Source organism: Typha latifolia, chromosome 1, assembly GCF_019914945.1.
Source record: "Typha latifolia isolate L0001 chromosome 1, TyphaL0001v2, whole genome shotgun sequence".
NCBI classification, from domain to species: Eukaryota; Viridiplantae; Streptophyta; class Magnoliopsida; order Poales; family Typhaceae; genus Typha; species Typha latifolia.
Window position 1 is genome coordinate 6,346,511 of NC_133086.1, and position 14,408 is coordinate 6,360,918.

At 37.5% G+C, this 14,408-nt stretch overlaps 4 protein-coding genes and 1 non-coding gene across 8 annotated transcripts; 1 reads left to right on the top strand and 4 right to left on the bottom strand.

Moving 5' to 3' along the window:
- Nucleotides 1–351: 351 nt before the first annotated feature.
- On the bottom strand, nt 352–4,317 carry LOC140782549 (replication protein A 14 kDa subunit-like). 2 transcript variants are annotated; one of them, XM_073129179.1, is made up of 3 exons: nt 4,110–4,317; nt 1,483–1,741; nt 352–634 (listed from the first exon to the last, which is right to left on the bottom strand). In XM_073129179.1, the coding sequence occupies exons 2-3, from the start codon at nt 1,736–1,738 to the stop codon at nt 570–572; spliced, it is 321 nt and encodes a 106-aa protein (XP_072985280.1). In that variant the 5' UTR covers nt 1,739–1,741; nt 4,110–4,317; the 3' UTR covers nt 352–569. The 2 variants fall into 2 exon arrangements, with proteins under 2 accessions (XP_072985280.1, XP_072985273.1); XM_073129172.1 differs by lacking the exon at nt 4,110–4,317 and adding an exon at nt 3,049–3,307.
- Nucleotides 4,318–4,667: 350 nt separating this feature from the next.
- On the bottom strand, nt 4,668–4,740 carry TRNAA-AGC (transfer RNA alanine (anticodon AGC)). The gene has a single exon. It is a non-coding gene; the product is annotated as a tRNA-Ala (tRNA).
- Nucleotides 4,741–4,866: 126 nt separating this feature from the next.
- Nucleotides 4,867–7,425, bottom strand: LOC140798057 (zinc finger CCCH domain-containing protein 3). 2 transcript variants are annotated; one of them, XM_073151795.1, is made up of 6 exons: nt 7,143–7,425; nt 6,769–6,934; nt 6,595–6,668; nt 6,426–6,504; nt 5,772–5,846; nt 4,867–5,216 (listed from the first exon to the last, which is right to left on the bottom strand). In XM_073151795.1, exons 2-6 carry the CDS (start codon nt 6,896–6,898, stop codon nt 5,113–5,115), a joined length of 462 nt encoding a protein of 153 aa, XP_073007896.1. In that variant the 5' UTR covers nt 6,899–6,934; nt 7,143–7,425; the 3' UTR covers nt 4,867–5,112. The 2 variants fall into 2 exon arrangements, with proteins under 2 accessions (XP_073007896.1, XP_073007888.1); XM_073151787.1 differs by having other exon boundaries at nt 6,769–6,937.
- A 1,611-nt stretch (nt 7,426–9,036) lies between these two features.
- LOC140792622 (small COPII coat GTPase SAR1A) lies at nt 9,037–13,168 on the bottom strand. The gene is made up of 3 exons (XM_073143729.1): nt 12,913–13,168; nt 12,694–12,825; nt 9,037–9,683 (listed from the first exon to the last, which is right to left on the bottom strand). Exons 1-3 carry the CDS (start codon nt 13,039–13,041, stop codon nt 9,363–9,365), a joined length of 582 nt encoding a protein of 193 aa, XP_072999830.1. The 5' UTR covers nt 13,042–13,168; the 3' UTR covers nt 9,037–9,362.
- A 60-nt stretch (nt 13,169–13,228) lies between these two features.
- LOC140802747 (large ribosomal subunit protein eL29z) lies at nt 13,229–13,946 on the top strand. 2 transcript variants are annotated; one of them, XM_073158339.1, is made up of 3 exons: nt 13,229–13,304; nt 13,420–13,528; nt 13,693–13,946. In XM_073158339.1, exons 2-3 carry the CDS (start codon nt 13,427–13,429, stop codon nt 13,777–13,779), a joined length of 189 nt encoding a protein of 62 aa, XP_073014440.1. In that variant the 5' UTR covers nt 13,229–13,304; nt 13,420–13,426; the 3' UTR covers nt 13,780–13,946. The 2 variants fall into 2 exon arrangements, with proteins under 2 accessions (XP_073014440.1, XP_073014441.1); XM_073158340.1 differs by having other exon boundaries at nt 13,280–13,304; nt 13,425–13,528.
- Nucleotides 13,947–14,408: the final 462 nt, after the last annotated feature.

Below are 14,408 nucleotides of genomic sequence, written 5' to 3' on the forward strand. Positions count from 1 at the left end.
GACTTGACATGATAGTTTTATTTCCAAGAAAGAAAGCCTTTTGCCATAGAAGTATGTACCTTATCATACATATTAGATTGGTGATTGCTCGCATACAATTGTGACAAACCCCAAAAGAAACTCTTTTCACACATTATTCGAATGCTCTCATTTCATAATCTTGTCCATGACATTGCTTTCTCAGCTCATTCCCCCATTACACTCTACTAGAGCTGAGAGCAGCGGCATTTCTTTTCAAAGAAGAGCACCCCAAATATACACATATACCAGCGTCTGCAGACTGCAGAACATCAACTAGGATTTTTATGCATCACATTGAAGAAAACAGTTGGACTACTAAACATGAGTAGATTCTCTAAATGGTACTGGGCAGTAGTACCATGGTTCTCATATTAAGATAGGAGACAAAACATCACTTAAAAGTATGAAATTATCTTGCTTGCAAACAAGCCATTGAAACCAACAGTTTCAAAAGAAATAAGAATTTTTAGACAGATCCTTGTGTAATGGAAGTTTACTACACTTTGAACTTGCTAGAGCCAATCTTCTCAAACAAATGCACCAGTTCACTACAGAAAGAAGCTTTTGAACTTTCCACTTGCCAGTTGGCATAGTCCATTGTATGCTACAGTATCTGTCAAAGAGTAAAAAATAAAAACTTAAAACAAAAGAATGAAAATTTTGATACTTAGCACAAAATGTGATAGACGAACAGATGGTGTCCAGACCAATTGCACTGAAAACAAAGACAGTAAGCAAGTCAAATAGATGCCACTTTCACTGCATCTTTTGTGGAAAATCAATTGTTAAGTTTTTCCGTATCAATTGATTATGCACCTTTACTTTGATGAAAACATTAAAAAAAGAGTAAGAAATAGATGCATGACATCTTTTGCCAACCAAAGTTTTATGTTAAAACCTGCTGGATTAGCTACCTACTAGGCCACTCATGCCAGGTTTGTTTCCATTTTGTGGATGGTAGTGGATAAGCAGAGTGTAAAATGGAAGCAGCCTAAACTGCAAGCAAGGAATACAAGTTGGGTCCAACCTTAAGTGGAATGTTGCTTGAGAGAGATACAAGTCCAACCTTTGTGGCAGAATGTTATTCCAGGAACTATCCTGTTGCAATAGAAAATTATTGAAAAACTGCAACCTCATATTTTGTACTCATTGGTCAAAATAACAGTATGCCAGACAAAAGCCTAACCAGGTAGGTCAATGGCCAATGGGGGACAACAAAATATATTTCTGCTTCATTGTTCTATTTCGAGTAGAAAGGCATATTTCATAAACTTTCTCGTTCTCCTTTCCTACTAAACCATTTGAGGCTACATTAGCAGTCAAGGGAAAAAACATAGCAAACCCAATATGCCACCAAAAAGTTGAAGGTTTGAACACTAAATGAGCCGACAGGAACTTAGATGTGCACTTTGTAAGAAAATATAAGTAATAACTAACAAATGGGTATTTAAGAATAGTTACCAAAAGTGTCACCAAAATCAGTGCAAATTTCTGCACGAATGGACTGATTGCCATCAGCAATACCTATAACCTCTACAAAATGCGACAAGGGGACATCCTGGGCACCCCTTATAGTTAATTGTTGTCCATCAGTGGATTGCCCTATGATGGTTCCGCCTTCATTTCGCGTTACTTGAATCACTGATCGCACTCTCCGTCCCAGGTATATCTTCAGAGTCTCAGCATTAACGAGCATTGCAGGGCTTGAGGGATCCATTTCCTACAATAACACATGATAGAATTAAAATTGGAGCTCTGAAAATTCAACCTGTGTTTACTTCCCTTGAAGTGAAACCATGCAAGACATCCCTGCTAGATATTGCTATGACACACTGCCTATTAGTATCAATCCTATGCTTTTCCCATGGCCACTTCAAGCCCTCTTGTACCATTCTATAATTACATGCATACTACTTTTTTTATTCTTCTTGTGAATTTCAGATTATCTACTTTAAGTCAGTCATCAGCTCTTTGTGAGAGATTGATGTCATTTGATAGGTGTGGACAATCAAGACATAAGAAAAGATATATCGAAATGGATCAACAAAGAGATGCCATAACAAGAGGAGCTTCCATGACGAATCTAAAATCTCGTCAGACTCTTTATAGAACTGACTAAAGGCTTTGCCAATGCTATTATCTCACATGTCTACCGTGAACAAAATACCGCGGCAGACTGGGCTACTAACTATAGAAGAAACACTGAACAAGGTCTTTTTGCTAGAGGGTGACTCTATCCCTCAAGATTTGTTACATTTCCTCCTTTTGGACTCTGGGGAGCTTGTTATTCTAGTATTGCAACAAGCTGATTGCTCAGCTCACTTGAATTAAGAAAAGCCAAAGAGGTTCCATAACTAAGAATACGGGAAACATAATTTTAGGGAAGGAGCACTTCAACCACTAGAGAAGGGAAAATTAGAGATGATGAAGGATGAGTAATTAATAGAGGATAAGAATAGGAAAGTAGGAAAGCAAGGTGAGAACTAGGCAAAAGGAGTGATGGCAAGCTAAATATTTTGGCCCCTACTATCGGAAACACAGAGGCCATCATAAAGCCATCATCTTATTGTGGTTTAACTGATGGGAGATCTTGAGAAAAAGGGTCCATATCATCAGTTCCTTGCTATACATGTATGAAGTCCTAGTGAATATTCAGACTTTGAAGATTCAAACAATTCAACATGTCTAGAAAACCTCAGTTCTAATAAATGTCCTCCCTATACCATGGCAAAGCTAGGAATCAATGTTTGTTTTTTATGCAATAGGTGTTAAAATTTGTTGTCTGAGATTTGGTCACCTATCTACCTGTTCACTCTCATCAACTCCATTAACTTAAATATTGCTTCTTTTATGTAAATTATATGACAAGTTGTTCCTTAATCACACATTAAACAAAATCTCTGATCAACTCGCGATACAAAAGATTAGAGATAAGAGGTTGCGATCAACTAGATCAAGAGACCTAAGATTGCTAGGACAGTGGAAAAAGAAACATAGGCAGGGAAGGAAACCAGAGAAAGTTCTAACCTTTTTGGGAGATGGTGGCTCGCGGCGGATAGAACCGAGGGGAGGCGATGAGGTCAGAGAAAATCAAATCATATGATGTGCAGCAATTGGAGAGAGAGAGAGAGAGAGAGAGATTTGGAGCTTGAGAAAGGAATAGATCGGAGTTTCTCGCTATTAAGGCGACTTCCAGAATGGTCTGATGATAGCAGCGGGAAACATTGGGAACTTTTCAGCATTTGGGGTTGGATATTTTCTAATAATGTAGTAGATTGTTGATTTATAAACAAATTAATTTTTATAGACCATTGCTCTTATGCAAATCATAAGCTCTCAACGAAAGGGCTAACCCTCTCCCGAAATAATATTTATAAACACAAAATATCAATATAGGGTGCATTAATAGAAGTAGAGTAACACAATTTAGGCAATTAAGTTTAAAAAATTAGCTAAAATTGATAAAGATGCGAGGTGTCAATCACCGTACCTAGGGGTAAAACATGAAAATTGAATACAGCTCAACTCATATTCGAATCCATATACCAATTCACGGATGATAAAATTTAAAAATTATTTCTTAACTAAACATATATAAATAATTTTTAACTACTTATCAAATTTTAAATATTTCTTTTGAATACAATTAATACAAAATACTAAGAGTTTTACAAAAATAATTTCTTACTTGTCAAATATATAAAAGTTAGTAAAATCAATCTCTACAAATAAAATTAAAAACTTCATTAATAATAATATCAGGATTCCCTTTCTAAAGGAGCAAACTAAAAACTACAAATTCTGCACAAGAGGGACATGAACATCGATAACCTGAATAATATGGAACAAAGCAAAAAATTCTTTTACTAAAGTAACACAGTCTGAATAATATGAACATCTGTGCAGATCTATAACCTGAATAATATGCACATCTGTGCAGACCTATAAAGGGTTATGCATTCACAAAGTCTGTCATATCCTCATTATGCATAACTAGTTAACTACGGAAAATTCATTGAAGATCAATGACACATATATGAAAAAGTAAAGCTGGACTACGTTAACAAGTGAACTTTAGATGCTATTACCTGGGAAAGGCCTTGAAATCACCCAGACGAAGACGATGGCGGCAGAGCTTGATGACGGCGAGCTTTAGGGAGGCGGATCTTGGTGACGGCGGGGAGGCGATTGCGGCGGAGCGTGATGACGGCGGAGAGAGCCGGAGAGGAAATCGAATCGTATGATGTGCAGCAATCGGGGGGAGAGAGAGAGAGAGATTTGGGATTTGAGAAAGGAATCGACCGGAGCTGTCTCGCTATTAAGCCGACTTCCAGAATGGTCTGATGCCAGCGGCGGGAAACATTGGAACTTTTGGCGCGTCTGGCGCATTGGACATTTTCCAATAAGAGAGTAATTAGTAAGTAGGCTGTTGATTTATAAATAATTTTTTTTTAATATAGCTCTGATGCTACTCATAAGCTCTCGACAATGAGACTCTCTCTCTCAAAATAATATTTATAAATGTATATAACAATAATAATCATTTTGTACCAATGATCCCTCGTTAATTGAAAAATGGAAGGACCTTTTTAAAAACAATTAGTGATTAATTTAGGCAAATTAAGTTTAAAAATTAGTTAAAACGTTGGAGATGCGGGGTATCGATCCCCGTACCTCTCGCATGCTAAGCGAGCGCTCTACCATCTGAGCTACATCCCCGAGATGAAATATTGAAATCCTTAATAAGTTTTTGGCAACATAACTTAAATCACAATTATGAATTAGAGTTGTGTGTTGAGCATCTACAAATTTCTTTTCATTATCAAACATCAAGAAAGACATATATACAATAAGAAGAAAATATATTACATCTTTGTGTTAGTCATATGAAAAGGTTTTCACAAAAAAGTTAGTGGATCCACATAGCCGAGATGCCTTCCATAATGCCCCTTGTGTGAAGGTTTTCCTAAGATATATAACTATTGGCACTAATACGACTTCCAAAGTATGGATATAAACTGAAAGCTCGCCAGAAAGTTTTACATCATGCAACTCCAATTATAGCTCTGATGATAACTCTTTAGATGTTAACTATCCCCAGTCGACAAAGGGAAGGGGTGGATAACTTCCCTCAGGAGGTGGTTGGAGTGATGGAGGTAGGTTTCCCCAAGGTGTATGATCTCTTGGCATTTCTCCTGCGAAAAGTCCCACAAAAGCTATCAAAGTTAGAATGATAAATCAACTACATCTTGTAGATGAAATCAAAACTACCGTAACCAGTGAAGGTGCTAAAAAGCATGTTCATCAGTACAACAACAACTAAGCCATTAGTGTCAACTATTTTAAATGTGGATCTTTTTTCTCTGTTGGAAACTAATAGAAGTAAAGGAAATGCAATGAGCCTAAGTGAATTCTGGAGGCTGATGAAGGGTTTGTAATACAAGAAAGCAATCGGAAACAAGAATGAGAAGCCAATAAGCAAGATTGTTTCATTTATTCAACAACTTTTGGAAAATAACTCTCATGGGCACTGATGATGGATCAAATTGCCAAACAAAATTATATCAATAGCTAAAGTGAAGTCCGGAATTAATAAAAGCAATCAGGTACAAGTGTATAACTCCATGAAAGGAAATCAAATCAATCATTTTATGGCATGATCAGTTCTGTGCAACATATATGTGCTGCTAATCATTTGGTTCTTAATGTCATATGCCATGCCATGTAATATTTAATTGGCATTAATCTACCTGAAAAGGAGCTGCCTCCTATCAATTGATTAGCAAAAAGGTTTGGCACCTGTACCATCTCTCCAACATTTGCCCCTGCATAACAGGATTACAGGAGTTACGACTTATGAGCATTCTCACTTTTCCTAATAAAACTTCAAAGAAAAGCATTGGATCCTTTGGGCAACAGTCGGGAAATGCATCTGTTAATGAACTTTTTCTACCAAGACATAATTATTCCTCTACATAAGAGGGACTAAAAACTTCTTGCTAGCAATTGCAACTCTTTCAAGCTGTTAATGATTCAAATAATATAAGATAGTAGCATCAAGGAAGACATATCCTTCACTTGTCTAAATTTGGAATTGCTAAAGGACTTAAAATTGCAATTGCCAAAAAGGATTTAGCTACACAGAAATAAATACAATGAAGATTGAAGAATTTATAGAGTTTTTGCCCCTCATCAGAAAAGATGGCTAATATTGATTGATTGATTGGTTTGAGTATGACAAAGGGGGTATCTCTTCAGGTCATACTTTCACAATATTCTTCTATCCTTTGCTTTTACAGGCAACTCATTAAGCCAACAAATATAAGCAGGATTTTAAACATTTGTTCATGCTATGTTAAATCTCAAATAAGCCCATAATGGAATTCATCAAAAAAATGTCTCACCAGAACCAACTGGGTTTGGATTCACCATCTCCGGCTTCGGATGAAAATATCTGCATGTGTCTCCATACTTGCAGACTCCCTATAATATCAAAACACTCATCTAAATGATAAATATGAGTGCTTCTCAGGTAAGCCACATTTAGATCAAATTACATGATAAAGGTTTTACCGTTCGCACAAAGTGATGGCAGATCCCTCTGGCCAAGCTCCCGGAGGGATGAAGAATAGAGGACCCAAGTGGTTCTGCAACCAATTCAGTGAAGTTTAGGATGAAATATGGAGGTTATTATAGAACAAGCACAAGATGTTTGTGGAAATGCCTCAAAGAGAGACAAGTAACTACCTTTGTGTGAATCGTACCAGAGAGCGCGAGCGCGCTGATGGTGGATCCCTTGCAAGTGGCGCTTCCGCGCAGATGGTGTATCTTGAAACTGCTTCTCGCAGTAGTCGCAGTAGTATTTCCCCAATGGCATCCCGCTTCTTCAACTCTCACTTCTCTCTTTTTTTGGCTTCTAATAACATCGTAATAATTAGGTGAGTTGCACGTAAACCCTTCTGAATTTAGACTGACCCTTATCTAAGAGATAAAAGGGTCTCATCATTAACGATATTTTCTTAAAAATCCACAAACCTAGTTAAAACCCATGGATCATTTTTACGGTGATCAAATCAACAACTAAAATAATATAGCAATTGCAAGAGCCACTTATAAATTACCTGTTAAATCTAAATGCTCTATTTGAAGTTCTCTTGCTTGCTTGAAACCATGATGAGTTGCTTCAAGTGGTTGATGAACCAAACTCAATGGCCCTCTATATCAAACGCCCTCTACACAACAACTCGCTTCAATCGCTTCAAGAAAGAACGCAACAATGATTAGAAATTTCTAATGCATCTCATCTCTCTAAAATCTTTTGATCATCAAGACACTTCAACAAAATTCTTCCAGGAACTTCAAACCTCTTCTACCAGCGTTCATTATTGGAATAAGTTTGTCTGTGAAAAAACCCTTAGACACACGTATCTATTTAAATCCTAGGCAATAATATCACTCGTTCGCTTAAGTAAAAGTTCGAAGAAATATTAAAAACGAAAGCGAGATAAAACGTCAAGATTTTAACGTGAAAAAATTCAAACGAAAAAAAATCACGGATCCAAATTCAAATGAAAACCAATCATTAGAATAGTAGCAGTTACAAAACTGACTCACAAGACAAACCGTCGATCCTCACAACTTTGTTCTTTTTAGTCTTACTCGTTAGAACCCACGATTCACTGCTTCTCATGATTGATATCCAACCTCAGTAGCCCTTGAGATTGATCTTTCGTTTAGATAGCCCTTAAGACGAAAAATTAAGTATTTTAGAAAAGTAGGACCTTGTTAGTTGAAGAACCGAACCGATGTATTCAAAAGAAGTCTCCTTCAAAATTGCTTCTTCAACCACCCTAGAGTTAGGCCATCACTATACTTATATAAAATCTCCAAGATAGAGTCAAATTCAAGTCTTATCTGAACTCACGAAAGTCCAAAAATTATAAACTTTGTTGGTGCGTTCGAACGACCTAACTTAGTCTCGAGGAGGGAGGAAGCGGATCTTGGTGACGGCGGATAAGCGATGGGGGCAGAGCTTGTTGACGACGAGCTTATAAACTCCGTTGGTGCGTTCGAATGTGGCCCAGGTGCGTTCGAACGGCCTAACTTGGTCTCGAGGAGGGAGGAAGCGGATCTTGGTGACGACGGATAAGCGATGGGGGCAGAGCTTGTTGACGACGAGCTTATAAATTCCGTTGGTGCGTTCGAATACGGCCCAGGTGCGTTCGAAAGGCCTAACTTGGTCTCGAGGAGGGAGGAAGCGGATCTTGGTGACAGCGGATAAGCGATGGGGGCAGAGCTTGTTGACGGCGAGCTGGAGGAGGGAGGAGGTGGATCTTGGTGACGACGAGCTAGAGGATGGAGGAGGCGAAGCTTGGTGACGGCGGAGAGAGCTGGAGAGAAAATTGAATTGTATGACATGCAGCAACTGGAGAGAGAGAGAGATTTGGGGTTTGAGAAAGGAATCGATCGGAGTTGTCTCGCTATTAAGCCGACTTCCAGAATGGTCTGATGCTAGCAGCGGGAAACATTGGGAACTTTTGGCGCGTTGGACATTTTCCACTAAGCTCTTATGCTAGTCGTAAGCTCTTGACAAAGAGACACTCTCTCTCCCAAAATAATATTGATAAAATGTATATAATAATAAGAATAAGAATAATAATAATAATAAATTATTATTATTATTATTATAAATTGTCCTGCACTCATCATCCTCTCCCATGTTAGGAATTTTTGAAAAATATAACCTTTTAAAAATGGAAGGACCTTTTTTTATAAATAATTGGAGATTAATTTAGGCACATTAAGTTAGAAAAATTAATTAAAATGTTGGAGATGCGGGGTATCAGAAGAAAAAATAAAAATAAAAAGATGGATTTCAGATGGCTGAAACTAAAAAAAGAAAAAAAAAAGATAACTATTAAAACTTCATGATCACTGTAAGATGGATTTATCAGAAGCAACGATCAGAATTCCAAAAACCTAGAGAGGAGGTAATAAAGAAAGTTACAAGCTAGCTTAGGATTCAAGATCTTCTGACACTTCATATGAACAAATCTTCAGAGCACAAGTTTAACAATCAAAATTCTTACCCACATTGTAATAACCAACCCCAGAAAAATATTTAAAATTTGATAAAACTTAGTGCAGACAATTGATCACAGGTGTAAAATTGCGTTCCAATTTACATTTGTCTCCATCCATGTTCCACTTTATAAAACTGTTGTCACAGCTTGTTGGTAGACAAGTAAATAAGCTAGAAATGTTTCAATCAAACCAGACTAGGACGTTTGCAGAATCAGAAGACCAGGAGAGTTTCTGTGTAGAAGTTCAGATTTGGTGCTCTATTTGATGTACTGAGACACCCATTTGAAACCATCACCATAGCCCATCTTGCGGACAATGCTACACATGAACACTTCCAGGGGACGCACATTGGAGTCAGTCAGGTTAACCTTGCCCTTGCCGGTCGTGAAGTTGCTCAGACCAAGGTGGTAACGCAGCTCCTCTTCTGATGCTGCATATGGGATGTCGATCTTATTACCCAGAATGAGGAAAGGGACATTTGCAAGAGACTCATCTGCAAGAAGAGCATCAAGCTCCTTTTTTGACTCCGCAAACCTCTCCTTGTCAAAGGCATCCACTAAGTAAACTACTGCATCAACCTGCCAACCAAATAAAGCATCAGACACCCCCTCATTATCGTGCATGGAGAAAACCATGATCACCAACTGAAGTTTTTGGCATTCAGCAATATAGCAAATAAGTTAAATACAAGGAAAATGGGAGACAAACTTGTGCCATCCACACTAACTTAAGGATCTTGATTCAGTATACAGACACAATATAGCAAACAAATACAGCATCCAAAGCTACAAATTACAAACTCTAGATATCCAACCTGCCTGTTTGCTTGTTCTGTCAACTGTATTTCATCACCATGCCAAATCCATTTTTGAGTGGAGTTCTTCCAAACATTTACAATATATCTCTATTCTTTGATGACAGCTGACCTACCAAATATCCAGCAATATTTCTTACCTAAACATTTGAGATATTCCAAAAGTACATATGATCCTAAGCATGCATACTTCCATTGCAAGGAAATACTACAGTACTGCAGGTTCAGGCCTTATAATTGTCATCATGAAATAGTGCAGTATGTCAGGGCTCACATGCTAAAAGCAATCATAGGGATGTGAGAATAGATCCAATGGGAAAAGGAAAGGTGGAACTAACATAAACTGACAAAGTAACAACAATATTTGAGAAAATAAAACCCTAATAAACATTGAGCTGTATTAAAGGCCTCAATCACTTAAAATATGAAATAGTTAAACAAATGTGAGAAAGCAACAACTTCTAGACAATTGATTCATCTGAATCCACTAGTTGATATGAACCAAATCTGGGTATATCTGTTCATAGAAAAATCTGAGACTTTTTACTAGAGATAGCTTCGCGAGTCTCGGATCTAATGGCATTGAAATGAAGTAATTCCGAGATCGAGGTAAAAAATTATGAAGGAAATAGTAGATAAAGGTCGAAACTGGACGAAAACGAAAAAATCGACGTTGCGGCAGTCATCGACAGTCATCGGCAGAAAGTGGACGGCCGTGAGATAGTGGAGGTCTGCGGTATGAGTGAGTGGCTCATGGAGGAAGATAGTAGCTAGGGTTTGGAGGTAGTTTTATGGTTCTAAGTTAAATCTACTCCTGAGACAATAAATAGCTATGGTTAAAAGAGTAAAAGTAAGATAAGAAAGTAGTTCGATCAATATTCATTCCTCTGATAATAAATAAACAATAACCACTCATATTTATAAGAGTATAAATATAGCAGGTCGAATTTAACTCGCCCTACTGAGCTTACATACGTAGATAACCCACTTTAATTTAAAATTTAAAAACAATAATTACAAACTAGACTCGACTTGACTCAACCTAACTGACTAGACCCTCGTAGTCGTATCGTATCACTAGTGTTAACATTTCAACATTTCATTTATCAAACAAATGCATTAAATAAGACAAACAAGATGAATTAGGAACAAGAATGGAGTCTGGGATAAAACAAGCAAGCAGTACCATCCTTGAGCTCAATACTCAATAAGCCACCTTAAAAGAGAATCTATGCTACCTTAACCTTGCCAGCAATAAATCGATAAAGTTTCCCACTCAAACTATGTCAGGAAAGCTTAGAAGAATTAGAGCAAGCATCTTCTTTAAACTTACCCACTCTTTTATGAACCAAACCATCAAACATTTTTTTATCTCATCCAACACACTATCATGTTCTCACAAAATAACCAATCTATAGCATGGTGATCATTTTTTAGTCAAGACTCGAGAGTCCAAGGAGGTTGTACATTTGAACAAAACTTCAAATAGAATTAATAATCCAAGGCAAATTCAATCAATGGAGAAAAAGTTGGAGGGTAAAGGACATATATAATGGTAAAGATTCAAAGATTCAAGGTCTCAGATGTTTTGCTTATCCATTTACTTGTGTGTCCTCTATAATAAACTCTTTGATTGGATCATGTGGAAGAGAGAAACAATACACAGTCATAATTTATGATCAGATTAAATTACGATCTAAATAAAGCATGTCAAAAATCCAATAAAACAAGAATTTTGGAGCCAAAAACATTCTTTCAGCCCAAATACTATTTTCTTTGAATGACCTCCAGAGACATCAGATGCCTGAAGGAACGAATGTCTCTTTAGCTAAACTTACATAGAAAAGATATATTAGTGAAGAATTTGTAATAGGTATGGGCGTGGACAATATAACAGTAGTAAGACTTCAAAGTCAGGACAAATCCTGTAAAAGAGACAGAAATGATTTATGACTGACCCCAATCTAAGGTCTCTTTCTTTTTTTTTTGGAAAATGTAATAAGTTGCCATAATAGCATTTCAGCAAAAGGTAACAACATATGTCAACAAAATTCTAAATTTGATCCAGAAATGGATGAGAGAAAAACAGCAGTTAACACAGTTGCACGCTAATGAAGAACATCAGGAATATAAACATATAATAATACAGGATATTACAGCCTCCTAACATTGTTGCATACAGTCTATCAGTAACTGAATTAAAAAAGCATCCCATGAAATAGAAGTTCCTCTAAGTAGTCTCTAACTCCCCACGGGTCTCACCTATCTCATTGTAGTAATCAGGTCAAATGCACGCAAAAGACTAGTTATGCCAACTTACTACCAAGACCAGCAAATAACATCATTAGAACAGAAATTAGTGCCGTTACCTTATTACCACAAGGTAACAACAGGTGATTGCTTCCAAGATTTCTCTTTTTCACTACATTTAGGACATGGTTATCTTCTAAATCATGAAGCCAATCTTCCTAAATTGGCATCAAAGAGATATGCAGTAACCTGTTTTTACAAACAAATGGTAGACGATGGAATATCTACCGAACCTGACCATAAGCTTTTGTTGTATCGATGCAGCTCAAAAGCAACATAAAATAAACCAAGCATGCAATATAATTGATTTCACGAAGAGAGAAAAAGTGTAATCAGATTAAGAAGAAAAAAAAAAAGATCTTCAAGTAACTGCAAGCATCGGAACACAGAGAACCCAAAACAAGATAGAAACCGACCATAATCTTGCTAAGATTGAGACAATTGCAAACTAAAACCAAACAAACCTTGGCGTAGTAATCCTTCCATACACGGCGAGCGATCTGGTGGCCTCCAAGATCAAAAGCCTTAAACTTGATCTTTCCAATGCTGAGTTCTTCCGACGTCGGGTACTGCGTCGGCTGGTGCTGGACCAATCTCTACAACAAACCAGATCACCACGCCAAATCAGATCAAGCTAACAAACACAACAAAAAAAGACAAAATAGGAGAAAATTTATATAAACCTCGTCCTTGAGCATGTGTAACAGCGTCGTCTTCCCGGCGTTATCGAGCCCTAGGAACAAGATCTTGGCCTCCTTCTGCCATAACCCGAGCGACGCGAGCACGCCGTAGAACCAATCTACGAGGAACATCGTCGCCGGTGAGAAACCTCCAACTCCGATCCCGATCTGACCGCCGGAGATCGGATCAGATCCCGGAGAAACAACGAGAATGGGAGATCGCGAGAGGAAAGTCTTCTTTTCTTGAAGAGGAAAATTGTAGATGATAATAAAAGTTTCGGAGCACGTGCGGGAAACGTGATATGAGGGTAATTAGGTCATTTAGAATGCCCTATATAAATCTCTCTCACCAACCTAGAAAACCCTAACCCTAGTTGCGCTTCGTGATCTATCTGGTATCTTCTCCTCCTCTCCTCCTCCTCCTCCTCCTCCTCCTCCTCCGCGATCACTTTATTAATTTTGTCCTTTATACGATCTCTTTCTTCTTTTATTAATTTTCCCGTCGTTTAGGTTAGAAATGGCGAAGTCGAAGAACCACACAGCTCACAACCAATCCTACAAGGCCCACAAGAACGGGATCAAGAAGCCCAGGAAGCACCGCCACACTTCCACCAAAGGGGTACTTGTCTTTCTCTATACCTTGCTTGAACTTTTTTCTTTTCTAATTTTCATTTCTTTTACCTTTATTTTTGTTCCAATTCGCTGTTTTCTGGATCAAAGACGCGCATTTAATCGGAAAGTTTTGATCTTTTTTCGGTTGTGATTTGCTTTACATGGTTTCAGATGGACCCCAAGTTCTTGAGGAACCAGAGGTACGCAAGGAAGCACAACAAGAAGAGTGGAGAGACTGCGTCCGGATCTGAGGAGTAGAAAGTATGGAGGAAATCTAGGGTTTTGCTCTTATTTGATGTAGTAGAATGTTTCCTAATGTCAGGATTAATTGGCATGTACTAATTTGACTTCAGATTACATTCTTCCAGTTATAACTTTCTTTATCAAGTTAAAATATATTGCTGGCGTTGCTGCTTTTGGTCAAATATTTGATTGCTGAATGTTATTTGCTTGTGTTTGCATGGATGGTTATGGTTTTAAGTATTCATTTATCCTTCTAAATATAAACGAGGATGATCTCACTTGTATTACATCTCTATTTAGTTATCTATAAATGTCAGATTAGTAGTATTAGTTGCCCTGGATGACTACATGGTAAATTGCATTGTGTTTTTTCTCTGAATGAGTAGCATATCGTTTCACTCCTGCTCATCTTTCATTGATCAGGTGTGTGGTCTTATAAAGATACTTGAATCCTTCTTCATCGACAGTGAAAGAAAGACTCATAGTTTAGTTTCAAACCTTACCTTATAATTGTGATTTGCTGGCTTGCAGATAAGTTGTTATCCACTAATTTTGATCTCGTTATGGTTTGATGCCGTGTTAAATTAGATTTGTACTTGTGTTTAGTCTTAGAGTCATCAAAGAAAAAAATAATTTAACCTCTG